Consider the following 26,612-nt stretch of genomic DNA (forward strand, 5'->3'; position numbering starts at 1 on the left):
TGACCTTGAGCTTTCAAGGTCTGTCTTTCAAGGTCTGTCTTTCAAGGCCTGTCTTGCCTCCAATTCAACACTTTGTTATAATGACAGAAAATGGTGAATTCAATTTAAAGTAAAGACCAATAGATCTACGGACATTTATGATGGTGCACGACACGGCCTAGATTGTGACGATGTTGGCGAGTACAAATATCATAGAGAGGCCATCATGAAAGCGTAATAGATTCTAAATAATACGATTTTTAGGTGTTGGCTTTTGTTGGCTATTTAAAACTGAGAATAAAATACTAGTTACAAAATAAATATCGATACTTCAAAAGGAATAATAGAAACGAGAAGAATAAATGCGTACATTGAATACAATAACGACTTCAGTTATTCAAACATTTTATATATAGATGGTGACAGCCTCCAGGCCTACGTTATTTCATTGGCTTTCTTGGAGAAAAAAAACAAAGACAAGTTCCACTCTTCATTTTCTGAAAACAAAAAAGCCTTAGAACTATTAGTAAACAATAGGAGTCTATGATTGATGTAGCGTAACCATGGTCTGTTTGCAGGCGTCCTACTCACCCCACTGACCATGACTGGTATTCTGCTTTTATTTACATACTCTTGCACTGATGATCACGTGATCAATAAGCGTGTTGCTACTGAGTTGCTAAGAACAACGTTCTGGTTGGAAAAATAGCTTCCAGGCTCTAGAAAACTATTGTTATAGTTTCTTTAGAATCTTTATTAGAGGTCCAAGCGAACATTTATACATAGACATATGTAATTGAATAATAGTTTATACTAATGACATGAAATTACAAATTAAGCATGAGAATAATACAGACACACGTGATTGAAAAATTCTTAGACACTATTATAGTGATTGAATAATACAGACTCAAGTGATTCAATAATACAGACATAAGTTATTGAATAATAGACAAGTTACGCCTAAGCTGGTCTTTGAAGCGTTTCCGTGGGGCGCCTCTGTTACGTCGACCACCTTTTAGCTCACCAAAATAAGACTGCCTTTGGAATACGTTCGTCTCCCATACGGGATACGTGCCCTGCCCAGCGTAACTGTCGGACTAAACCGGCGGTCGCAAGGACATCGCTTTTTGTAGTGCTGTCTGGCAACCGTATGTCCATGATAGAGCGCAAGCATCTTTGCTTTCTGTATAATGTCCATGTCTCAGATTCATTAAGAAAGGACGAGAAAATCACCGCCTGGTAGACATTGATTTTGTAGGCAGGCCTATATATATTTCCTCCATCGTGGTTTTGTGTCTTCTCGTGTGGCTGCTGAGACCTATATCAACCCATAATGTTCGGCCGCACACTGGGCTGGTTAGTCCAGCTGGATCTTGTGTCGGTAAGTAAGCCTACATCATTTAAATTAGGCTATACTAGCTGTTTGGGAGCTACAAACCAACGACAATCAACAGGGGACAGTGTACGTATATTTGTTTGTTTAGGAGTGTTCAAGTCAGTTCAAGAAACACTGAAGTCACTGCTTAATGGAGAAGCTCAGTACCATCAAACAAACAATGCAAATGCTGCCAAAACTGTCAATAACTTGACTACTGAATTGCTTCTTGTCGCGATGGACAAGCCGGCGATGAACGCTTATCTGCAGTGCTGATATTCTTCATAATGTTGCAGCTCTTGCATCCTTTTAGGATGTAGCCAAAACAAGTTGAACTAAGCATTAGTATTGCTGGAATAGAAACTAACGAACAAAGTTACGTAGAGTAAAACCGTGTTCTGTAATAACTCCCGAAAACCAAACATATGTTTTTTTCTCGGTGTGTCTGTCGACTACAAATTCTCGGTAGCACTAACTCAATACCCCGATTGCCTGCCAGCAGTCTCGCCTCCCTCAAGATGCCATCCTTGAAGTGTTCCTCAACATGGCCAAGTTGGTATTTATGTCATTAATAGGACTGTTGATTTGCTGTTAAGCGGCCACTTATGCTAAGATGGACAGACAGCAACATCACGGAAAATGGTTCACGAAAAGATGAATAAGTGACAATTAAAAGACAAATCAGAAACACATGAGAAGCAGGCACAGATTAAGCATATTCAGTTTGTCAGGTTTCACTTAGAGCCGTATTTTAAAATACGCCAAACAGTCAAAGATCTTCTCAAAGTTGTGACTTAAAGCGCGAAGGAATTCGTATTTCTCAGTCCATTGTGTCTCACACAAAAAAGGTAAATTTAGCATCAACATTCTCTCTTGGGACTGTTATGGAAGAAATAGATAATCTTCTGGATGACACCAGCAGCATTACGTATATCTGTAATGGCAATCAGGTCAATGATAAGTTTAAGTATGTGGGACTCGCTACGGACAATGTCTGCTTTTGAATATTTTTCACGAATCCTTGCCTGAACAAAGTTTTAAATACTACCCATCACGGGGCAGCCATCGTAGTCTTGAGTAGTTTGTCCATGTGAAAAATGTACATAATGTATTCGCTGACAATGAAGTTGGACACAGGCAGTGCGTCTCTCTAAACAGCAACGACAAATCTAATGAATTCTTATCACGTACAATCGCCACCAACAAACCCAACGCTCAAACACATCTGTTCAATGCCAGAGATATCTGCATTTTATTACCGAAATACCAAGAAAACGCAGTTAATTCATTTTGTTGCTGCTCGTATATTTTGGTTTCTAGCTGCTGCAAGTGCTCCGTTGGTACAAATCAACGTTTTTGACTCGGTGGTATGGGAAGAACTTTTTTTTATATCTCTTCTATCACAAACTGGTGGACCTGTTTAACCTGCTATTTTATTTTATTGAGCGCTAACACTGACTGCAACTCCGCAAGACGTAAATACATTTACCAAGATGACTTCACTCTTCAATCTTGTTCAAAGATTTTCACATATATCAAATCAAAAGACAAGGCAAGGTTTTTTGCTCCAAGACAAAAAAAAATACTTTTATCATATTCTAGGCCTTTACTAGATATAATGATACGTATTAATTATATGCAAATGAAAACAAATCGTTAAGACTAACGTGCTATAGGAAGTTGAATTACAAGCGTACATGGTCGGACATTAACTACAGATGAGCTTGTTACAGTTTATTACTACAATAGCTTATCCTTATTATTAACTTTATTTGAATGGAAGCACTACATGTTAAGCTGCTTCCAAGCAGAAGGTAATTGATTTGAAGGTGTAAAAAACTGGCTAAAATGTGGCTACTTAGAATTCAGAGGGGTGCACGTACTCCAGTCACCAGTGGAAGAACAACTTGTTCAGTTGCTGATTATATTTTAATTGATCTGATAGTGCAAAAAAAGTGGCTAGAATTTGGCTCCTCAGAATCCAGGGGGGGGGGGGGTGTGTGCAAGTGTACCACCTTGCAACCCCTGCGGGCGCCCATGGAGATGTCCAACTTTTGTCCGTTTTCTTTTTTCTTTTTCTTGCTTACACTTTAAATTTGTTGATGATGTTTTTTTCTTTTTCTTCTTTATACGCTAGAATTTGTGTATTTCTTTCCCATAGATAAACTGTGTTTGTTTTTTTTTTAATTAATCTTTTTTTTTCTATTGCTTGATTTTAATTTATGCTAAAGTAAGTGTGCCTCAGCTATATCGTCCATTTTATTACGACTTCAGGACTGATATTGTAACTTGTAACTCAAATTCTCAATCTACTAATTTGAAACTAGGTAAAGCATAGATCACACCGTCCTTTCCCTATATAACATCAGGTGCCTAAATTCGAGGTGATCAATTCGTTTTTTTTTTAATGTAACGACTCCAATATTGACAAGTTATTCTTTGTTACAATGATTACTCCTTGCTATCTTTAGTTTGTTATAGCTCAGACTTCATCAACAGTTGGGAGGGAAAAAATAGGCACAGGATAGGACATGGGGGTCCTAGATCGCAGATGGTTAACTCACCAGAAATGAGGCTGATGATTACAAATGCCAAAACTGTAACCGTAGATGTGTATCAAGGATTGGCCTCACATGAGAGAAGTTGCTAGATGAACACCACATCACAAAAGACGTGAAGTGCAACAGCAATTGGACTGTGACTTTTTCAAGAAAATGCTTTTATATGGCATGCTTGGTGCGCTATGTTCCAATCTCTTTTTTTATATGGCATGCTTGGTGCGCTATGGTCCAATCTCTTTTTTTATATGGCATGCTTGGTGCGCTATGGTCCAATCTCTTTTTTTATATGGCATGCTTGGTGCGCTATTGTCCAATCGCTTTTTATATGGCATGCTTGGTGCGCTATGGTCCAATCTCTTTATTTATATGGCATGCTTGGTGCGCTATGGTCCAATCTCTTTTTTTATATGGCATGCTTGGTGCGTTATGGTCCAATCTCTTTTTTTATATGCATGCTTGGTGCGCTATGGTCCAATCTCTTTTTTTATATGGCATGCTTGGTGCGCTATGGTCCAATCTCTTTTTTTATATGGCATGCTTGGTGTGCTATGGTCCAATCTCTTTTTTTATATGCATGCTTGGTGCGCTATGGTCCAATCTCTTTTTTTATATGGCATGCTTGGTGCGCTACGGTCCAATCTCTTTTTTTATATGCATGCTTGGTGCGCTATGGTCCAATCTCTTTTTTTATATGGCATGCTTGGTGCGCTATGTTCCAATCTCTTTTTTTATATGGCATGCTTGGTGCGCTATGGTCCAATCTCTTTTTTTATATGGCATGCTTGGTGCGCTATGGTCCAATCTCTTTTTATATGGCATGCTTGGTGCGCTATGGTCCAATCTCTTTTTTTATATGGCATGCTTGGTGCGCTATGGTCCAATCTCTTTTTTTATATGCATGCTTGGTGCGCTATGGTCCAATCTCTTTTTTTATATGGCATGCTTGGTGCGCTATGGTCCAATCTCTTTTTTTATATGGCATGCTTGGTGCGCTATGGTCCAATCTCTTTTTTTATATGGCATGCTTGGTGCGCTATGGTCCAATCTCTTTTTTTATATGCATGCTTGGTGCGCTATGGTCCAATCTCTTTTTTTATATGGCATGCTTGGTGCGCTATGGTCCAATCTCTTTTTTTATATGGCATGCTTGGTGCGCTATGGTCCAATCTCTTTTTTTATATGGCATGCTTGGTGCGCTATGGTCCAATCTCTTTTTTTATATGCATGCTTGGTGCGCTATGGTCCAATCTCTTTTTTTATATGGCATGCTTGGTGCGCTATGGTCCAATCTCTTTTTTTATATGCATGCTTGGTGCGCTATGGTCCAATCTCTTTTTTTATATGGCATGCTTGGTGCGCTATGGTCCAATCTCTTTTTTTTTTTTGTACCAGTGAGGGAAGGGGGTATCTTGGAGGTTTCCATGCTGACTTTAGGCTCTCAGCAAAACAGCTTTGCTAGAGTGAGGGAATCAAACAAGAGCCCCCTTGCTAGGTGACAAAGCGGTTTTGCCCTCTCTCAGCCACACAAAAGTCTAATCTAATCTATAGTCTAGGTCTACCAAGCAGTCTCTTTTCCATGGCAACTAATCCTTAATCTTTAATCCTGGATGTGTACCTGACATCCAAGTTCTATTAAATATGCCTAAACAAATTGAGTAGAGGACCTCATCTTTTATTGAAAAACATTTTGAAACTATTTGCTTTCTTTCCAAAAGTCAGTTTTTAGTTTTACATTGCTATAATCTATGGCGCACTTTATCTAATCTATAGTCTAGGGCTATGCAGCAATCTCAGACAAACAAGCAAAACTAATAAAGTCATTGAACAACAGAGTTATTGGAAGAAAAATTTAATAGGATATGATCAAGAAATTGTTGATTTGACATTCTCAAAGTTAAAATTTTCAACATAAGAGTGAACAGTACAATATACAAGAGTAGTCAAGTACCAGGATGACATGAAGTCTAGGCATTTGAAAAGTGTTACTTTGAGACTAAAGACAATAAGTTTTACATAGTTCTGTATTTAGAAAACAACTTTGTGGCCAGCACAATGACCAAAGGATGGCCAACTTAGTCACTAAAACACACTATCAGTACTTAAAAAAAAAGGCATGTACTTAAACCCTCTTTACTGTCAGTTAGGAAGATCAGTAGTAACTTTGTACAGTCAATTTACCAATCCATCACTCAAATAATCCTAAAGCTACATTTATGTCCAGGATACACAACATAGATTTTACTGTTTAAATTGTGCCAGTCATTTATGAGTTCTATAGATCTAAATAACACACTATTATAACAGCTTCATTATCAAAATGAGTTCTATAGATCTAAATAACACACCATTATAACAGCTTCATTATTAATCTCCAAAAAGGATGTCAAACTAAAATAGAAAATAACATAAAAAAATATGTTTAAAAAAATATTATAAAAGAAAATTATAAAATGAAGAGTTTGAGCGTAAAGTGAGTGAAGTGACCATTGCCCAAATCTTACAAAAACAATGAACTGAAGTTCTTGATAAATGTCATTATGTCTGTTGTTCTGTTTCATAGCAATGAAATTTATTGAAAATGTTAAAGAAATAGACAGAAGAAAGATGATCACATATATTTGAACATGTCAGTTTGTGATTAGGTTACACTGAACACACAATTGGACTTAAAACAATGATTCTTGACAACTTATTTACAAAACCAGCCAATAGAAGCTTAAAAAAAGTTGTGAGATGGCCACTGTTGATTCATCCCTCTCATGTTGTTAGGGGGTGCCATAGGCCGCTGCTGGTTCATTTGAGGAGCTCCCAAGCTCTGAGACATAATGTTGAGCATAGAGTTCACATTTGGCCCCTGCATGGAGGGCCCCATCACCTGCATGGAGTTGGGGTTGGAAGGCTGCTGAGGCTGGTTCCACCTGGGCTGCCCCCCCATCAATGGTTGCTGCTGGTGTTTCTGTATGTCGCTGGCTAGCTGCTGGGCAAGAGCCTCCATCTGAGAGAGCCTGTCCTGGGAGGAGAACATTGTATTATTGTTGAACATTGGTGGCACCACAGGTGGAGGGATTGGCGGGGGCAGACGAATGTTTGAATTGGACATGATGCCTGGGTGCAGTGGACGCTGCTGCTGGTGCGACAGCCCGGGGAACCTGTTGCTTAAATTGCTGTGGCCAAACCCTAACAAATTCTCTGAGGGTCTGCTTGACTGACTTCCTCTAGTACCTTCACCTACATAGCCTTGAAATGGCTCCAACTTTTTGACACCCTGGCTAGAAGTATCTGAGGACTTCATACCCGAGTCAGGAAGAGCTCTGCTTTCATTACTTGCTGCTTTAGGAGCAGGACGAGCATTTTTTATTGTCTCTAGAATCTGGGCTGAGACTTCAATGGCCTTGGTCAGGTTTGGGTCACCAAACTGAACATTACTCACAGTTTTCATCTGTTCCATAATTTTGGTGAGCAGTTCTCTGTTTTCCTGGGCCCTGTCTTTTTGTACACTAGATGAAGACAGAAGAGAAAAAAGAACTTGAGAAATAAGAAATTAATGGACAAACGTTTTTTATGATTTGTAACTTGGTCTGTCTCTACAGCGTTAGAAACTTGGTCTGTCTCTACAGTGTTAGAAACTTGGTCTGTCTCTACAGCGTTAGAAACTTGGTCTGTCTCTACAGCGTTAGAAACTTGGTCTGTCTCTACAGCTTTAGAAACTTGGTCTGTCTCTACAGCTTTAAAAACTTGGTCTGTCTCTACAGCTTTAGAAACTTGGTCTGTCTCTACAGCTTTAGAAACTTGGTCTGTCTCTACAGCTTTAGAAACTTGGTCTGTCTCTACAGCTTTAGAAACGTGGCCTGTCTCTACAGCTTTAGAAACGTGGCCTGTCTCTACAGCTTTAGAAACTTGGTCTGTCTCTACAGCTTTAGAAACTTGGTCTGTCTCTACAGCTTTAGAAACGTGGCCTGTCTCTACAGCTTTAGAAACGTGGCCTGTCTCTACAGCTTTAGAAACTTGGTCTGTCTCTACAGCTTTAGAAACTTGGTCTGTCTCTACAGCTTTAGAAACTTGGTCTGTCTCTACAGCTTTAGAAACTTGGTCTGTCTCTACAGCTTTAGAAACTTGGTCTGTCTCTACAGCTTTAGAAACGTGGCCTGTCTCTACAGCTTTAGAAACGTGGCCTGTCTCTACAGCTTTAGAAACTTGGTCTGTCTCTACAGCTTTAGAAACTTGGTCTGTCTCTACAGCTTTAGAAACTTGGTCTGTCTCTACAGCTTTAGAAACGTGGCCTGTCTCTACAGCTTTAGAAACGTGGCCTGTCTCTACAGCTTTAGAAACGTGGTCTGTCTCTACAGCTTTAGAAAGTTGGTCTGTCTCTACAGCTTTAGAAACTTGGTCTGTCTCTAGAGCTTTAAAAACTTGGTCTGTCTCTACAGCTTTAGAAACGTGGCCTGTCTCTACAGCTTTAGAAACGTGGCCTGTCTCTACAGCTTTAGAAACGTGGCCTGCCTCTACAGCTTTAGAAACGTGGCCTGTCTCTACAGCTTTAGAAACGTGGCCTGTCACTACAGCTTTAGAAACGTGGCCTGTCTCTACAGCTTTCTTACATAAATGAATATTAAAAACTAACTTGTAGTAGAGAACTTCAATACACTGAAGAGTGCAAATAATGGTAACAGATGAAACATTACTCAGTAAAACTCTTCACAATAATTTAACCTTTGTCTTTTCAAACCTGGGACCATGAATTTATATTTGCATAGCACACATGATTTTATCTTCGAAAGCCAAGGTGGGGTAGAAGTAGTGGAAATCTTTTGAACGATAAGAACGATTAGAATAATTATAATTATGTTGCTGATAACTTATCTCAACTTATCTCCTAGTGGTCATCTTTTTATCTTTATTTGTCAACAGCTTTTTCATGAATGTGGGCGCATTATTTTTAACCTTGAGATGTTTTATTTATTCCAATAAACGCTGACTTTAACTATCTTCTGGAGCTGATTTATATCACCTATATAAGATTTGTTTTAATCCTTGTTTAAACATTGAAGAGCCTATGATCTATAGTCTACTTTTATGATGAAAAAACGTGGTTGAGCCAGTCTTGTAAAAAATTGTGTAAGATATACCTTTCAGCACAATGTCTGATCATTCAAACACTGTCGTTATGTCGGAGATACGAGTTTAAAGTATGAACTCAAACAGAAATACTTTTTAAAATACAACACATTTATTCTAGAATTTGGAATCACTATAATGCGGAACACACTTCATAAATAAACAATACAATTTCATTTCTAAATAATACATTTACAGAGGTCACTGAGGGCCTGAAATTGTCAATACTTCTACTTATATACTCTCTAAGTTGTTAACCTGGCTTGGACCATCTAAGTTATTTTTATTATGTATGGAAACTTCCAAATGTCATCTTAGTTAAAAACTAATTTTAATGACATTAAACAATTGTGAAAATACGGACTTGCTGCACAATTACTCAATGTGACAAACTAACAGGTTTATTTTTCAAACCATGACCTTGACGCATACATTACGTGACACCTATCTATCTTACTGATTTACATTAACATAAAAACAAATTTTTAGAGCTATAGATGTTGAATATTTATATTTTGTAATGACATTAAATTTTATTCTTGAATGCCACACTAACTGTCATGAAAATAAATATTTTAAATAATGCTCATTTCATAATTTTTACAATTATTATTTGCTGGATTAAAAGATCAGAGGATGAAATGACCATGGAATGAAATGACCAGGAACCACTTTTTACCTACTTAAAGGTAACTGCTTCAAATAATACACCACAAATTCTAAATCTTATTTTACAGACATAGGCTATATAAAAAAGTCTATACATGTCACTGTCCCAGACATCATATGGTTCTGTTTACTTTGATTATAATAACTGTTACTGAAACTTGACAAAAAAAAGTTACAATGTAGAAGATGTTTTTTTTAAAGTAGTTTTTTTATAATAGAAATACTCTATTTTAAGCAATAGCTAGTTTTACACCCTAGATTTCCTCTATGTCTAATATAGGGATTGAACAAAGAGAGAGGGAGGGAATGGAATCAGGCATTTATACCACTCAGACATTTATACCACTGAGATTTATAAATCATTAGAAATCAGCCAGCAGTTTTTATTACATAATGGAATTTTACAACCATTTTTCTTTTTAAAAAAATATATAAAATTTCTTAACAAATTCACTTTTGAGTCTCATTCCTTTGTTATCATGTAATCTTTCATTGTATGCTACAACATGCCTCTATCAAGCCTTTAACCCTAGCCATACTTACTTATCAGCAGACTCAGTTACCAAATTTTTCATTATTGATGCACCTGACATTGGTTTCCTCAGATCTGAAACCAAAATAATCCACTCTATTAGAAGTGCATACAAACAATATTTGTTGATTGTGAAATATCCTAAGAATACTTAGCTTATTTATACAATGTTGAGACTTTGAAAAAGGTTTAGAAATTTTCCATGCCATAGGCCTATTGCTCCTAATTGGACTCTGCACCTGGTAGGTTCCACAATTAACATTTAGCATAACACTATCAGTCATGGCTCTTGTCACAGACTTTTAAAGATGTAGGACTTAAAGGGTTAACATAATTAGTGTATCGTACAATTGACTTAACTTTAATTAAACCACTGGGGCTTATTGCATTGGAGTTGTTTCCTATGTATGTTGTATAGTAAATGTTGATATAATGATCTAATTAACATAGTTGTTTTGTTGGGGTTTTTTTAAATTACAAGAGGGGCCTTGCAGCATCCATTAAATTGGTTCCCGCAATTCTTAAGGTCGGTCCTGTTTCCAAGCACCCATTAGTGAACAAGAAAGCTATAGTGACTCATAATAAGGAGTTGCTGAATACTCTTTACAATAAAGAGAAAATAGTTTTGAGTATTTTAAAAAAATGTTACCAATTACAGCACTTGTGCTTTTTAGTAATGGCCTGAATAGTATCAACAGTGAAGTTGTTATAGAAATAATAATCCTAGGCTATAAATCCTGTCTCATCTTTTTTGAAGAACCATCAGCTTTTTCATAGCATAGCTCTAGCGTTCATATAAAAATTCTTTAGTTTTACAAGAAACACCATTTTGTGCATTTAGACTGAGAAAACTTGTAGCTACTTTTAGCACTTCAAGTCAAGCTTTTTTAATTCTTAACATTTGTTGTTAATTTCTTGAAGAATGGTAAGGACAAACAATCATTTTGTATTTTTTTCCATTAAAAAAAAAAATAATCTTTGTTTTTTTTTAGGAAAAAAAAGATGGGTCAGAATAAATTTTGGAATCAGAAAATTTTGTCAAACTTCCATTCTAAGGATGTAAATAACTCTTCTATTTGACTCACCAGTTTCTCTTGTCATTCTTCCAGAAAGAATTTGAATATTCTGAGACCTTGACACTAGAGAGATGAAAAAATAAATTTTATTACAAGTTTTGTTTCAGTTTAATATCAGTAGCTTTAAATCTGTTGAATTAAGTAGTTTAAAAAATGGGCCTAACTTGGCATGCTAAACTGTAACGAAATACATCTAACAAGGTACTAGTGACTGATATGTGAAGTAAAATGTCAGTGACGTCTAGTGAAAGGTTTACAGGGAAGTAAATCTACCCAGCCTGTTAAATATAGAACAGCAAATGAGACAATTTACACAACAGCTAGCTCCATCCCATAGTACTCATAGTGGTCATTGGGTCAAGAGCTGAAATGAGGCACTTCAGCTTGAATTATGCTGTAGTGTTTAATTAAGGTATTTAGAACAATTCAGTCTCCTCATCAACTTCAATGGTACCTAACACTGATGAGGAAGTAAAGTCAATTTTAACTGCAGATCACAGAACAGAATTCCAGGATCTAAAGATGACAAATCAAGATTAAAGACAAACCTGAACAAAAAATTTACCTTCAGAGTGACCAGGAGCATGTTGTAGCCATACGCCTCCCTCTGGTTCGGCCATATCCATGTCATCCCCAGCACTGATGGGGGACAGATTTTGTTTACCATATTCTCGGGGTGTTGATGCTGCTGGCAGCCTAGATTTAGAAATTTCCTCCCCCCGTCTCACAAACTGTTGATCTTGTGAGCGTCGAAATGGTGACAAGGACTTTCGTATTATGACCCTGCGCAAATTATGCACAGGGGATGGGAGTCTCCCATACTGAAGATGGCTTGCTGGTGACCTTCGCCTTGGACTGGCAGATCTGGGAAACAAACATAATGTACAAGATATACAAATACATTTCCTCTTCATCAGTGATGCCCAACTCATGGCCCGCAGGCCATATTTGGCTCATGACATAGTCTTATAGAGACCCTCAAAACTTTTCCCCACAGTGCCTAATGAAGCTAAAGAGGCTCAGTTTTATTGGACTCAATTATCTTTTGAAGTAATGTGGCCTGTAAAATATGTGTCGCAGATCTGTATGCCTGCAGGCTTAATGAGGTTGACATCACTGGCCTATATTATCATTTTATAAATATAAGTTTACAAAGTAAATAAATCGATACACTTTTTTTTTTATAATGTGTAAAAAGAAATTAAAATAAAATATCAATTAAATATTGTCCCAAAAAGAAATGAATTTGTAAATCACCTTGGAAATGAGTTTATACTTAGAGTTGTAGAATTGTTTTGAATCAAAACAATACCGTCTGATCAATGAAAGAAACTCAGCACATTAGAACTCCCCCTCCCCATGTCCCTAATCTGACCAGGAATTTGGGGTTAGTCTACATGTCACACAAAAATACCACTTTTAATTGAAATGCTTTAAAACTTGTAGTTCTAGATCTATATAGACCATTGGGGCTTCTGCTATCAAAAAGTTTTATAAATAAACCTATTACAAAGTTTAAAAAAAATGCACATTTCATTTATCATTTTTATTTTTATAGGATTTGGGGAAAATGTTTAAAAAGTTCAGCCTTTGAATTTTTAGTTCAACTTTCAGAAAATTGAGATATTTTTTCTAAGAAATATAGCTTATAAATCTTTTTTTTTTTTTTTAAAAAGAACTACTTGTATTGGAAAGGTTACACCAGGACAAAAGGAATCTCTTCAAAAAGATTTGACATTGGTTTTAATTACTACCCTGAGAATGTGAGAATGACAAAGTTGAAAAAAAAAAAAATCAAATAAGAAAAATGAATGGAAAAATACAACTATTTTTTTTTCTAGCTAGTTTTTTTAAAGCACATACTAACCTTCCTCGTCCAACTTTTCTAACTGGACTTTTGGACCACACTCTGTTCACATGTCTAACTGGACTCTTGGTCCAGACTCTCTCAGTTTGTCTAACTGGACTCTTGGACCTGACTCTCCTGGCTTGTCTTACTGGACTCCTTGACCAAGCTCTTCTTTGTCTCTCAGTACTTAGTGACCTATCCTTTCTTCTCTCCTCTCTCTCAACAGCTCTAGCATTACCTGTGATGTAACTGGTCTGACTCCTATGTTCACTGTGATCTCTGGAATACCTAGGTTTAACACTATCTATTCTGGAACGTCTTTCATTTTCAGGAGTTTTCAGTTTGTCTACCTTCTCTCTCTGGCCTCTGATTTGTCTCACTCGATCTTGGCTACCAACATCTTTACCCATTAACCTGTTGCTGTTTTGGCGACGAATAGGCTCTATGCTCCTATTTAACCTGTGAGAAACATCAAGTTTCTCTCTGGGACTCCGTTCTTGACCTCTCTCAAATGATCTGTGTGGACGTGTTGCATTTAATTTTGTACCATCTCTTTGTAACCTGGTTAAAAAAATAATAATTTATAACTACATAGGCTTCAAACAATTTTTATTATAAAACTAAAAATGCCCTTGATTAATTAATTTTTACATCAAAAACCCATTTTAATAACTCCACATTCTCATGCTCCAAGGCTAAACAAATTTCTCATGTCAATGCATTGTAAATATTTTTTAGGTATGAATAGTTTAAGACTATTTTTGGTTCGTTATTCTATTTATTAGAATTCCCAAAAATATGATTCTCTATATCAAATTCATCACTGAATAGAAATATAATCAACCATCTTTCCTTTTTTAATTTTTTTAAATTTCTGACCATGATTGTAATGTAAACGGGAATAAGTCCTTGTGGGATATGCAGGGTTCTTAGTTTGAATACTAGAGTAGGATGAGAAATTATTTGAGAATTTTAGATGCCAATAACATTGATTCTTGCATTTCTATTTGAGACAAGATATTGATCAATGTTCTTGTGCTGGGCACATGTCATCCATATCAACCATTGGCCCATTTGATCACAAGTTATCACCCTTAAGGTCAGACACTTAAGCTCTCACCTGGATGTCCCTTCTCGTCTTGACTTGAGGGCTGTACTAGACTTCAGTGTCTTTGCACCCTTTAAAACCTTGTGACTGGCCTGTTGTTTTTTGGACTTTTCCACTGAGGGTTTAGACAGGGATTTTAGCGTTGATCTCAGACTATCCAACTGCTTTTTGGTGCTGCTCTTCTTCAGGGCCACTTTAGTAATCTTCTGAGTGGGCCCATCCATGTCTGAAGTGTCTGAGATATCAGATAGATCTGCAGAGACATTGGAGAATGCTTTCTCCAAGTCACCTCCTACATCAGAGCTCCTTTCAACAGCATCTGGACATAGACAGAATATGTCACTGATTATTGCATAGACAACAGTTAATCTTTAAGAATATCATTAATTATCCATCTTTAATCTTAAGATGACTATGGTTTATCTTGTGTAGGAGGTGAGAGCTTGAGTATAGTCAGAACATAGTTCCCCCCTCCCCTCCGCCATGCAGCTGTTGGCTCCGAAGAAATAGCCAATACAATTTGGCATCAGAACCATCTGCCAGAATGTAGCACAGCTCCTGATTTTTTCTCAAGGTTGACTCTCAAAGCCTTTCCTGTGTTTGTCTTAAGATTAAGCTACAAGGCAATGGAAGTTTGGATTCAGAGCTTTCCTCCTCCTAGGTGGGTAGGCAACCTAAGCTAGTGAGCCCTCCTGCCTAAAGCATTCTGGTTTAGGTACCATCTGGGTGTTTTTGCCCTTTCTTCTATTATGTTAATAGTTCTGCCATTCTAAGCCACACATGATTTTAAGATTACAATACAGGTACATATATAAAGTGATAAGCAGTTTTCAAAGTTCAAGACAATAATAATGTTAAATTTACCAGGTGAAGTATCATGTCTACTGGCAAAAACCTCTATTGGTTCTTTTCTTTGAGCCATCTGAAGGAAAACATATTACAGTCAACTTTTGTTCAGTACAAGTGTTATACTAAATAATAGAGTTTGTAAAGAGCCAACAATAGTTCACTAATAAGATAAATATAGAAATAAAGAAACAGACTATTAAGATTTGTTTTCTACAAAATATACTTATTGAAAGTCAAATGCCAGTTTAAACTTTTACTAAACCATGGATGTAGACTTGATTCATTTTTTGTAAATACAATGTGCTTGCATTGAAAATAATTAATAAAGATGTTTTTAATTTAAATGTTTCAAACTTGTGTGAAAATTTTAACCCCAAAAACATTAAAAACCTAGCAATAAGCAAACATATGGCAATGAACCTAGCTAACAGCTTGATATACCTATCTTAGTTTATTTTACAACTTTACAAGCTTGAGAATGCTCTATAAATATGGCCAATCTAAGCAAAGTTATTTTACACAGGCATGTAAAGGAGACTACTGTAACACTGTAATGGGCCTCAACTCACTGAGCTTTGTTTTTCTGCAACATCTCTTGTGACTGGAGCATCATCTCGGACACAAACACAGGGGTCTGGAAACTGTTCCATTTCTATAAGCCAGTTGGCTTTAGCTTTTTCTATGTCTGGAGGAATACATTTTAAAAATTCCAATGTTTTAACTGACGCCCTGAACATTTTTACTGTTTCTTTTTTCTATATCATTTCATCTAAAAGTATCCTCAAATTTTCAAGAAGTTGTAATAGTAGGGACAAGAAAATAACATCATACCTGTTTTTTACCAGATTGTTTGCTAGATGATTGTGTCACCAAGCAACTTCCATAATTATAAGAAAAATTGATACATGAAACTAACAGACTTTGGAAAAAGGGATCTCTAATGAAATTCATTCGTATTTATTTTAAAGCAGTTTTTCCCATAAGTGGGTCATTAAAAAAAAAAAAAAAACACTTTTATATGTTTAATGCGTAAGTATTTGTAGATATCAGGAAAAAAATCATTAGTGATGCGATAGAGTACATAAGAAATAGAAAAAAAAGAAACATGGAAGTAGTTTAGTGAGATGTACAAAAAGAGTTATGCTTAGAACTTAGATGTGTTTTCATTATATCTGGACTTAATATAGCATAGCGACATTGACATTGAATTGACATTAATTCAATGATGATTGTGGTGTGTGACAAGTGAGCATTTATATCCTCATAATTGTGCTAAATAAGTAATCTAGGTGAGGGGCCATCAAAACACACCCAGGTATCCAACACAATGCATAAACCAAATAGGAAAATATTCTACTAACATACCAGCTAACTCAGGGACCTGCTTGGGCTGCGTCAAACCAAGAGTGGCAATCACACACTCATTATTGATGTAGATCTGAGAAAACAGCTGTAGAAAATGCTCACCAGCCTTTTTGGCAAAGTTCATGATGATCCTTCTGAAAGACAAAGAACGACATTTGATATTGATAGCAGTCATTAACAAAAAATCGAATATAATATTTTATATGCTACAGTTTAACATTGATAATTTGATAAATGCAATTCAATAAAACCCAGTACACAAGTCAAGCCTACATGGTTGTCAGCCAGAATGCAAAAGGCACTTTAAATATAAATAAGATTATAAAGTTGACAACCAATTTTAAAACAATGAGACCACTGTTTGATGTCTCGGTGCACAGCAAAAGTGGTGTAAAAAGACAATTTTGGTCACAAATTCGGATATCAGTTCAAACATAAGGTAATACACAAAATTAGGATAAGATTTTTATAAAAACAATATTAAATAAGAGACGACAGTATTTTTTTATAAGCGTAGTGTCTAGCTTTTTATTACAACACGTCCTGAAATCTGATGTTTAACAAATAACAACAAACAATGATGCAATCATAAAGACAAAATATCACATCCTTCCTTTTGAAGATCTTAGGATTAATATCTGCTTGGGGCCTTGACAACTCTCTTTTCTGGTAGTCACTTCAATGTTCTTGCTTCAGCGGTTCTCAAACTTGGTAGTTCAGAGGTCACTGATTTCTTAGTCTCAACTTTTATTCAAAACTCTTTCTGTTTTTACTTCAACCATTGGTCTTGAACATGTACCATTCTGAGTCATGTTTTCATAACTGCTTTCTGCCATGTTTCTCCTATGTAGACTCTAACTTTCTCCCAGAAAATGAAATCTTATGTTGGTCAAACATAAGCATTAAAACTCATTTTCTTTCTCATCTGTTGTGAATAAGTTATGAAAACAAATAGTTCTTGCATGTTTCTTTAGGTCAACTACAAACATATGTGTCTGTCATCCAACTAACCTACTGGAATAAGTCTATGCCATTTGAAACCTTTTCTATTCTCTATATCTATTAAATAAGATAGGTTTTGTTTTTCTTAAAGTAAGTTGTAATTGAATTAAACAAACTGTCACTAGAAACTATTGATATTTGGGACTTGAAAGAACAGTCTACAGACCAAGCATGAATCATAAACTATTGGTTACAAAAACAGTTTCACTATCAATCAATTATCTAGATTGTGTTGCCTATTTCTTCATCTATGTGCAGAACCAGAACCATCACAGTGAGATGCTATTTTTGTTGTTTTTTTTTTACCTTTCTCACTTTACTAATAAAGTTTGTTGGTTTTATTTTTGGTTGATACACATAATTTGGCAAAAGCAATGACCAATATCTTTAGTCTAAGAGCAAAGATCATATAATAACCATGGCTGACACAATGTACCATTGTCTAGTTCAACTAATTGGTTAAAAATGTCACCCATTCATAAGATAGTAACTATGCTATATAAATTTAATAATTCAAAAAAGATGTCTTCTCATGAGCCATTCTACCACACTCACAAACCAGAAACTATTAGTTAATACATACAGTGATGCACACATTTAAAGTTTTTCATTGAGAACTCTACAAAACAAAAAACACTAGTTATGTCCTGAAATGATGATTAGAGATGTTCAGAACTAGCTAGGCACTTCTCTGCCTTTCAACCAACTAAAATGAGTCATTCTTACAAACAATTATCTCATCCAATGTAAATAGTATTGAAAGCATAAGACAAGAATGTTTTATTTTAAATACAAACAGAGGGTGTACAGACAAGCACAAGAGTAGAAAATTGTGAACCTACCTGCCACTTTTGGTAAACTTGTTGTCTTTGTCAGGTGTTAATTGTATAGTGATGGCCTCAGGGACTAGAATCTTCAAGAAACTTAATGGTATTCCTCCAGGAACATTGTGAAAGCTGACAGATTCCACTGCTTTGGGTCTCATCCAAGCAGGATCTACAAAATAAGTGAGACTGAATGATATCCATTCACTTGAACTGCTCTCCAGAGCTACAGATGGTAGGCTTGTCATGAAGTGAATGGACATTCAAGTCATGCAACTTTGGCGATATAGTGCTGTTGGACATCTAGACAAAAGCAGGATCTACAAACTAAATCACTCCATGGCCTATGAAAAGCTCTGTATAATTGATGCAGATGTATTCAGCATGAAGCAAGTGAGCATTCCACTCACAGAATGGTCTTCTTCTGCATATCAAGATTTTTCCAAATATTTTCCGAAGCTGGATAAAGAATTTCATGTAAAATTCCTTTGTGTGACTGAATGCAAAACTGGCTACATCAATGTGTTGATACTATTGGAAATAACCTGCACCAGATATTTAGCTTGTTATTCCTGACGTCATTTCCAAACACAATTCAAGAAATGAATGTGCAGCTTCATTATAAATGTTGACTTGCGGTTGACTTCAGTAGGAAGAATATTCTAATACTTACTCTCCTTAGTTATCAACTCCCTTTTCATAACCATGTCAACTGAAACCTGAACTCTTTTTACTATTATCATCCTAGCTTTAACTCATCCACTGAGAACAATCTATCAGTGAGTCAATCCCCCTATTTACAAAAGCATGGTGCATCTATTGGATAGATGTTTTCTAGGTTTGACTTAAAAGCTAGTCCTAATTTTACTAGTTTCTATAATTATAAATCAGTTCTTAAATCTGTTAAGTATGGCACAGGATTTGTTTTGTTAAGTATTATTTTTTTGGTTTACAAATTTACTACATCTCTTTTGATGACTGTATTGTTGATTAGTCCACATCATCTCCATTGTGCAGCCCCAAAAAAGTGTTGAACAAACTTTAGCATTATTCTATAATTAATCATTAATTAATGAATGAATGATGATTTAGTTCTAGATCTATTATTGGATGAGACAATTGATAATCACTGGGAAGACAGTGATCCCAGCAGCTATGATACAAATCCTATGTCCGTTTGCCAGATCTAAGTTTTTATCTCTGCAATCTTGCAATGGTGGTAGCTCCTAATGTTTCAAATTAAGATACTGATAACAGTGATATACTTTTACAGAAAGATATTAAGTTACTTAACGAAGCTAATGTAGGTAAAACAAAATGCATTAATTTTCCATTTTTGCCTACAATAAAGCCCAGGACAAATGCTAATCTAATTAATGATTCATCTAGACTGTTTTCATTATTAGTGGAAGCTACAGCTTTGGTGTCACCATAGGATTTGTGTACACATCCTCTATTTATTTCATTTCTTCTCCCTTATTATGGCAAACAGTAGCAAATTTTGGATTTGTGATGGCTAAAGACTTCACCCTGTTGAGGGTGAGTTTCTACATGTTGCTATCACTTCGTTGAGTAGTGAATACAAAATGTTTTTTCTCTATTTACTTTTAAGCAGCCAGTGTATGCCAGGCCATTATTGAATTACTGTAGAGGTGTATCAATAAGCTAATATGGGCCGATGCAATGCTGTTTCAGTGATACAGAGACCAGCGTGATGAGCAACACTTCAGGACAGTGTCAGACATCATGTGATTGCAATGTGCCTGTCTTATTATTATGAATTAACTTTGAAGTGGATGAGTTAAAGAAAACATAATTTGGAATTAAAACCTTATTTTTTTTTTTTTAAATTAATGAGCAGCTACCATATTTTTTTGCACCATGAAAAGCACTTCTGGGAGGTGGGACCTTAAATCTTATGAGTGGGGATGTCCTAATTGTATTTTTGCAATTCTAATCAATTTGTTTTGTTACTTTCTTACTTTATGCAAAATCAATAAAAGGTCATCATATAAAATTATTTTTAAATTACAAATAGCATAAAAGGTCTGAAATGGGAACTTAACTGTTTAATTTTGAATATTTGTTTCTTATTTTTCCCTCCTAAAAACCTTTCTTGTGTTTTATGGAGCAAAGAAATGTGGTAGTCATTCAAAGAATGCTAAACATAAGATTGTGCCAACTCTGATGACAACAATAGATATCTCTGGTCACTAGTTTAGTCTTTTGATTTAATGTCCTTATAATTGAGTAAACCCTTATACCAGAAAATTCTATTAATCTTAACACTGACAACTTGGTAAAGGTAATAAACACAAGAACTAGAAAATCTGATGGAAATCTCTTGCAGGCTTAGATCAAAACTTGATTAGAATGGCTTGAAATGTACAATGTTTTGATGCTTTGGTTGAGCAAGTCATTGATAATTCCCAAAGTATATGAAGACTTATGATGAAACCTTCAGTGGGAATTGTGATTCAACTATCAGAAAGATGGAGATAATGTGCATACCAAAACTGTTCCTCTAAGTTGGCCTTCACAAGGTAAATGTGTTGCCAGTGGTCCTCTAAGTTGGCCTTCACAAGGTAAATGTGTTGCCAGTGGTCCTCTAAGTTGGCCTTCACAAGGTAAATGTGTTGCCAGTGGTCCTCTAAGTTGGCCTTCACAAGGTAAATGTGTTGCTAGTGGTCCTCTCAGTTGGCCTTCACAAGGTAAATGTGTTGCCAGTGGTCCTCTAAGTTGGCCTTCACAAGGTAAATGTGTTGCCAGTGGTCCTCTAAGTTGGCCTTCACAAGGTAAATGTGTTGCCAGTGGTCCTCTAAGTTGGCCTTCACAAGGTAAATGTGTTGCTAGTGGTCCTCTCAGTTGGCCTTCACAAGGTATATGTGCTGCCAGTGGTCCTTTCAGTTGGACCACATGAGCTAAATGTGCTGCCAGTGGTCCTTTCAGTTGGACCACATGAGCTAAATGTGCTGCCAGTGGTCCTTTCAGTTGGACCACATGAGCTAAATGTGCTGCCAGTGGTCCTTTCAGTTGGACCACATGAGCTAAATGTGCTGCCAGTGGTCCTTTCAGTTGGACCACACAAGCTAAATGTGCTGCCCGTAGTCCTTTCAGTTGGACCACACAAGCTAAATGTCCTTCCAGTGATCCTTTCAGTTGGACCTCACGAGCTAAATGTGCTGCCAGTGATCCTTTCAGTTATACCTCAAGAGCTAAATGTGCTGCCAGTGGTCCTTTCAGTTATACCTCAAGAGCTAAATGTGCTGCCAGTGGTCCTTTCAGTTATACCTCATGAGCTAAATGTGCTGCCAGTGGTCCTTTCAGTTATACCTCACGAGCTAAATGTGCTGCCAGTGATCCTTTCAGTTATACCTCACGAGCTAAATGTGCTGCCAGTGGTCCTTTCAGTTATACCTCACGAGCTAAATGTGCTGCCAGTGATCCTTTCAGTTATACCTCACGAGCTAAATGTGCTGCCAGTGGTCCTTTCAGTTGGACAACACAAGCTAAATGTGCTGTCAGTGCACCTTTCAGTTGGACCTCACAAGCTAAACATGCTGCCAGTGATCCTTTCAGTTGGACCTCACAAGCTCAATGTGCTGCCAGTGGTCCTTTCAGTTGGACAACACAAGGTAAATGTGCTGCTAATGGTCCTTTCAGTTGGACCTCACGAGCTAAATGTGCTGCCAGTGGTCCTTTCAGTTGGACCTCACAAGCTAAATGTGCTGCCAGTGGTCCTTTCAGTTGGACCTCACGAGCTAAATGTGCTACCAGTGGTACTTTCAGTTGGACCTCATGAGCTAAATGTGCTGCCAGTGGTCCTTTCAGTTGGACCTCACAAGCTAAATGTGCTGCCAGTGATCCTTTCAGTTGGACAACACAAGGTAAATGTGCTGCTAATGGTCCTTTCAGTTGGACCTCACGAGCTAAATGTGCTGCCAGTGGTCCTTTCAGTTGGACCTCACAAGCTAAATGTGCTGCCAGTGGTCCTTTCAGTTGGACCTCACGAGCTAAATGTGCTACCAGTGGTACTTTCAGTTGGACCTCATGAGCTAAATGTGCTGCCAGTGGTCCTTTCAGTTGGACCTCACAAGCTAAATGTGCTTCCTGAGTTTAAAGGGAGGAGTAGTCCTTCCTGCTTTGTAGCTAATCCAAGTTCATCTTAGGTGCTTTTATCTCACCAATGAATTTTTAAAAGAAATCCCTGAAGGTAAGATAAGGTGTGTGCTGATCACTGAGTCAGTAGAGCTCTTCTCACCAAGTGACATACTCATCTTCATGTTATAATCAAAGTGATGACAGGTAAGAAGAATCCTATGATAATCTTTCATTTCAAACAAGATGATATTATCAACTGCAGAGTGAGGGATGGTCCTATAAATCTTGGACCAATCTGTTAAATTTATGGTTGAACCACACCATGCAGAGATGCCTTGGGTTCTAATGAAATCATTCTGTGGAAACTCAAGCTGTTCTATCTGATTGGTAGGTGACACATGGCTGAAGCCATACAAAGCAGCTGGTTACTTCTTTAAATGGTGAAAGTGACTTCATCTTCATTTTTTTTAAAGCAATCATGGAATTAGAACTGCACCAAAGACTGTCTTTAAACCACTGGTTTGTAATTAGCTAATCAAGGAGCTGATGAAGAGGACAAGTGGTCAACAGACCCTTGTGCATATAGATGACGAACAAAATGTTATTTCCCTGAAACACACAACTCTAAAGACATATTTAGAATCATGTAACATATACTCTAGCATACTAAATCATTTGAAATAACCCCACATAATCCCACAATTATAAACAATCAAACTCTTAACTTTATTGCTATGTGTAAACAAAACTGTAAGTACAGCTTTATTACATCAATAACCTTAGACATTGTCTTTAAGAAGCATACAACACTAGAAAACAATAAATGACTCATCTCAAATGTCAGCATGAGCATCAGAAGTGCAGAGATTAGATTTTGTCTTTAGACCAAATCCCTGAGTAGAATAGTTTCCTCAAGAGAAATTAAAGTTTAAAAAGCACTGTAATATTCAAGATGGCCAGCTCATTACACTAGAACAAGTGTTCTTCAAAAAACGCTTAATTGAACATAAAAAATGACGGTATGGGCTTCTGATCATTTTCAGATCCTTTAAATTATGTCTGCTTTCTGGTCTTGCATTTCTGATAACAAAGGCTGAAAAAGGAGTGCATCTCATGATAGTAGTTTTGAAAAACTTCTTACATCATTTCTTGCATTGAAAGAAAACTTTAGCAGTCAACATCAGTTAAAAAAAAAACAGGTGCAGGAAGCTGAGATCCTCTTGAAAAATCCTCTACAGGAGTGAAGCACTTGCACATTGTAGGGTAAAATACTTAGATCACCACAAAATACAGAAGATGATAATCTCTTGTGGCAATAGTAGTAGGCCATCATTTTATAGAACTACAGTAGCTAATATATTATTTCTATTAAAATACAGTCGCCAAACTTCTTTACAAACAACAGTATATATGAACAACAATGTAGGACATCATCTCTTGTAAAAGTAAGTAGGGCATCTTTAATAGGGCATCATTTCTTGCACAAAGTAATAAGGGCATAATCTCAAGCAAAAAGTAGGACATTGTCTTGTAAAAAGTAAGTAGGACATTATCCACAGGACATCATTTCTTGCACCAAGTAATCAAGGCTTAAATATTGCAAAAAGTAGGACATCATCTCTTGTAAATGTAAGCAGGATATCTTCAATAGGGCATCTTTTCTTGCACCAAGTAATCAGGGCATAATCTCTAACATAAATTAGGACATTATCTCTTGTAAAAACATTAGGCATCATTTCTTGCACAAAGTTGCATATCATAATCTCTTAACAAAAAAAATAGACGAGATATCATCTCTTGCACAAGAAGTTGGAAACTCAAAGTCTTCCTGCACTGTTCGGTGCATTGTGCTAATAGTTGTTTCCATTGAGATTAGTCACTAGCAACAGCCTCAGCTTCTTGGTAGAGGTATCATCTCTTACAAAAATAGGCAGGACATCAGATCATGACATCATCTTTAGAGCACTGTAAAGTGGGTCTCACATCTTACAAATAAAAGTAGGGCATCATTTTTTGCAAAACTGTAAACTGCATCATCTTTTGTACACAAACTAGAGTGAAGCACTTGTGGAGAGGACAGCAGCACCCTGTAAATCTGGACTTACATTTTTTCAGCAGTAAGGTACAGTCTGCAACTTTACAAAAGCTCACAAAAAAGAAAAAAAAAATTTCACAAACAATCGTCACTGAACTCAATGTTTAGCAACAATTAAACCCCATCAAGTCTGAATATTATCCATCTTTAAATTATTGAGCTTCAAGCAGAATCAAGTCAACATCTAAACAATCTTATGTCCAATCCTAAATAAACAGATGACTTTATGAAGCACATTTTTACAAAACTTAAGTCACACCTGAACCAATATTAAAAAAATAATAAAAAAGTCCAAAATAATCCTAACAGTCTTTGCCTTACCTTTACCCTCTCGATAAAATGTTGATGTTGCAAAAAATCTGTCAAACACAATAGTACCTAGAGAGTAAACATTAAAATGTGAGTATTAACTAAGAGATTATTACATTATTATAATACTAACTCTAACCACTGGTATTGTGTGATGATCAGTAATTCAAGACATTGTACACAGGGCCTAGATCAGTTTGTTACCAAAACAACAGACACAAGTGGGCCGCTATGAGTCATTTTGTTATCTTATTTAGTTGTTTCACTGCTTAATTAGTAATTAGTTAAATTTAGCAATCCAATATTCCCATTTAAGACGTGTCCATAGGTCCAGTAATGATGAATTTAACTATACATATCTATAGCAAATCTCCTTGACAACCTCAAAAGATATCAGGTATTTGTGAATTCTGGAATACTTTTAAACCCAGAGTAAACAATACAATAAAAAGTCCACAGATACACATTAGCTAGCTATATCGCCAAGCACTCAGCTTCAATGTTTCAGAATTGTGCTGCATTATTTTCTACCAAATATATATATATATATAAAAAAGCTTAGCCTAACCAATAAAAGTGTAAAATTTGATTTAAAGGTTTTCTTACATTTGACATCATTCAAAGGGCATAAAGGGTCTCTTTCATCTTCATCCAATCTCATTGATATTGTCACTACTAAATGCCGAGGGCCAATAGTTGTCTTTCTGAACTGAGATATTATATTGAGAAGATTCTCTTGGTCATTCACATGCAGGTCAACAACGCTATGGACAAACAAATACAATATAAAGGTTACTACTTTGAGATTGAAATAAGTATGTAAGTAAAAGTGAACTTAAGAATTAGGTTTTTCTTTGGGGGGCGGAGGGGGGGGAGGCGGCTGCTAGTTTAAAAATAAATCTATTAAAGTAGCAGTAGCCTACTTTTGTAGAGCTTTTCAATTTAAAGGAAAGAATAGTCATGGCAATTAACCTGTATTAATTGAAAGCAAATACAAACTTTACCCAGTTTCTAATCCTTCAAAGTAGGTCTTGAAATAATCGGCTTTGAACACAATGTTCTCTTTAAATGGGTCCTTCATCACATGGGCGGCAGCTAAACGACCCATTCTGATGCCAAACTTGTATGAAGTGATCTCTGTATTCATAAGTTAAAAACAAGATAAAATAAATCTTACATGAAAAAGTATTGAAACAAAATTTAAAAAACAAAATGTCAGGTAAACTTTGATCATTGGTAACAGTAACTTTGATCAATTAGGGTTTACACAAGAATGATAATTGGTCCTAAACTGTCAGTGACAGACAAGTGGTCATTTTAAGGAGTATAGTGTTGTTATCAAAATAATAGTTATAAATAGTCATCAAAGAATAAAATAGAATCTAGACTCTTAGCTGGATATTGTTAATGCAACGCACCAAAATAAGGACACAGAATAAAAAAAAAAATAATAATAATAATTTTATTTACAAAGCGCTGTTAACAAACACGATGTAGGCTCAAGGTGATATGAAACCATAACAAACCTAAACACAGACCTGTCTACCATTTGGCAAAATGTGTATTCGTTACGCTAAATCTCCCAAAAAATGACAGCCAGTACACAAATACGAATTTAACCATTGGCGTTACTCATTTCGTACCTATCCTTTTTTCCCTCTCTAAACTAGCTTACAAGCCACGCTAAGCCGTTCTATGGGGGAAAAACAACAGAAACGGTGGGGGTGAACACATTGTGCCCAGATCTATAGACTCTAGACCTCTATATGGATCTACCATCTAGATCTACTTATTATACAG

General features: G+C 36.3%; 1 protein-coding gene across 2 annotated transcripts in view; it reads right to left on the reverse strand.

Moving 5' to 3' along the window:
- Window positions 1-5,751: 5,751 nt before the first annotated feature.
- Window positions 5,752-26,612, reverse strand: part of LOC106076795 (uncharacterized) — a 30,518-nt gene continuing 9,657 nt past the window's right edge. For both annotated transcript variants that reach the window (XM_013237615.2, XM_013237623.2), the window contains exons 3-15: window positions 25,817-25,949; window positions 25,419-25,576; window positions 24,825-24,881; window positions 18,326-18,479; window positions 16,482-16,615; window positions 15,686-15,801; window positions 15,132-15,189; window positions 14,280-14,586; window positions 13,178-13,720; window positions 11,876-12,174; window positions 11,320-11,373; window positions 10,246-10,309; window positions 5,752-7,415 (exon numbers count right to left, since the gene is read on the reverse strand). In XM_013237615.2, the coding sequence (XP_013093069.2) occupies window positions 6,635-7,415; window positions 10,246-10,309; window positions 11,320-11,373; window positions 11,876-12,174; window positions 13,178-13,720; window positions 14,280-14,586; window positions 15,132-15,189; window positions 15,686-15,801; window positions 16,482-16,615; window positions 18,326-18,479; window positions 24,825-24,881; window positions 25,419-25,576; window positions 25,817-25,949 (2,858 nt within the window). In that variant the 3' untranslated portion in view covers window positions 5,752-6,634. The remainder of the gene's footprint in view (window positions 7,416-10,245; window positions 10,310-11,319; window positions 11,374-11,875; window positions 12,175-13,177; window positions 13,721-14,279; window positions 14,587-15,131; window positions 15,190-15,685; window positions 15,802-16,481; window positions 16,616-18,325; window positions 18,480-24,824; window positions 24,882-25,418; window positions 25,577-25,816; window positions 25,950-26,612) is intronic.

Source organism: Biomphalaria glabrata, chromosome 2 (genome assembly GCF_947242115.1).
Source record: "Biomphalaria glabrata chromosome 2, xgBioGlab47.1, whole genome shotgun sequence".
NCBI lineage: Eukaryota > Metazoa > Mollusca > Gastropoda > Planorbidae > Biomphalaria > Biomphalaria glabrata.